General features: G+C 38.6%; 1 protein-coding gene across 1 annotated transcript; it reads left to right on the forward strand.

The window, feature by feature from the left end:
- Nucleotides 1–228: 228 nt before the first annotated feature.
- LOC127103496 (uncharacterized) lies at nt 229–1,221 on the forward strand. The gene has a single exon (XM_051040747.1). It carries the CDS (start codon nt 229–231, stop codon nt 1,219–1,221), a length of 993 nt encoding a protein of 330 aa, XP_050896704.1.
- The last annotated feature ends 212 nt before the right edge of the window (nt 1,222–1,433 follow it).

A 1,433-nucleotide genomic window follows, 5' to 3' on the forward strand; every position in this document is an offset into this window, starting at 1 on the left:
ACAGTGTATTATTTTGAAAATCCTCAATAAGTTGAGGAAATCAAATTTTTGAAGCACAATAATCCCTATTCCAACACATACAATCCGGGTTGGAAGAATCATCCCAATTTCTCATGGAAAGATCAGAAAGGGAACGCTCCTCAACAAGGTCAATACCAAACTCAATATCAACAACAGCAGCAACAACAAGCCTCTAAGAAAGCTGATTAGGAGATTGCTATTGAAAGAATGTCAGCTCCTAATGTTCAATACCAAGAAGAAACCAGAAACAATAAGAAAAAAACTGCCGCATCCATAAAAAATCTTGAAGTTCAGATGGGTCAAATAGCACAACATTTAGCCTCGAGTTCCCAAGCACAAGTTGCTCTACCTAGTGCAACTGTGACAAATCCTAGAGAGCATAATAATGTGAGTGTTGTGACAACAAGAAGCAGTAAATATCATGAAGTCCTTGAGGAGACAATTGAAGATGAAGATCAATTAATCGAAGTGGATCTTGAGATCAAAGAAAATGAAGCTGTGAAGGAAGAATTGGTTGCACCGAAACAAATGGTGAAAGAAAAAGTCAATGAACCTAATCCGGTCACTAAGCTTCCCTTTCCCACCAGAAACAAGAAAAAGGGGCAACATGAGAAAAACTTTGAGAAGTTCTTAGAGTTGTTCAAAAAGCTAGAAATCAATATTCCGCTTTTGGAAGCACTAGAACAAATGCCTACCTATGCCAAGTTCATGAAGGACATCATTTCTAAGAGGTGTACCATCGATACTAACCTGATTATTCTAACTGAAACTTGTAGTTCTAGTTTACAGGGTATGAAGATCCCAATGAAGAAGAAAGATCGAGGTGTTGTCACTATTCCGTGCACCATCAGAGGTAGGTCATTCAAAAAAGCTCTTATTGATCTAGTAGCCAATGTGAGTCTCATGCCACTATCCATTTATAAGAAACTGGGTATAGGGGTTGTGCAAGATACTAGGATGACACTCCAATTCTCCAATCATTCAGTTAAGAAACCTTATGGTATTGTTGAAGATGTTCTATTGAAAATTGACGAGTTTGTATTCCCGATGGATTTCGTGATTCTAGAAATGCCTGAGGATGAAGAGACTCCTCTCATTCTTGGGAGACCCTTTTTAGAGATGGGAAGATACTTGATCAACATAGAGGAAGGTACTATGACTTTGAAGGTTTATGATGTGGAATTAAAAATTGATGTTTGAAACACCATGAAATACAAAGATGATATTTGCACCAGTCAGACTATAGAGGTTCTGGATCAAGTGATTACATATGATAGTCCGTTGAATGTACCACAGTTACCTTTGGAAAGAGTGTTGAGTTTGTCCATTTTTTACGGCGATAAAGAAGTGGACAACGGGGAATCCGAAGTGCTGGCCATGATGGATGCACAACCCCCTTGGAAAGGATCTCG

Source organism: Lathyrus oleraceus, chromosome 7, assembly GCF_024323335.1.
Source record: "Lathyrus oleraceus cultivar Zhongwan6 chromosome 7, CAAS_Psat_ZW6_1.0, whole genome shotgun sequence".
NCBI classification, from domain to species: domain Eukaryota; kingdom Viridiplantae; phylum Streptophyta; class Magnoliopsida; order Fabales; family Fabaceae; genus Lathyrus; species Lathyrus oleraceus.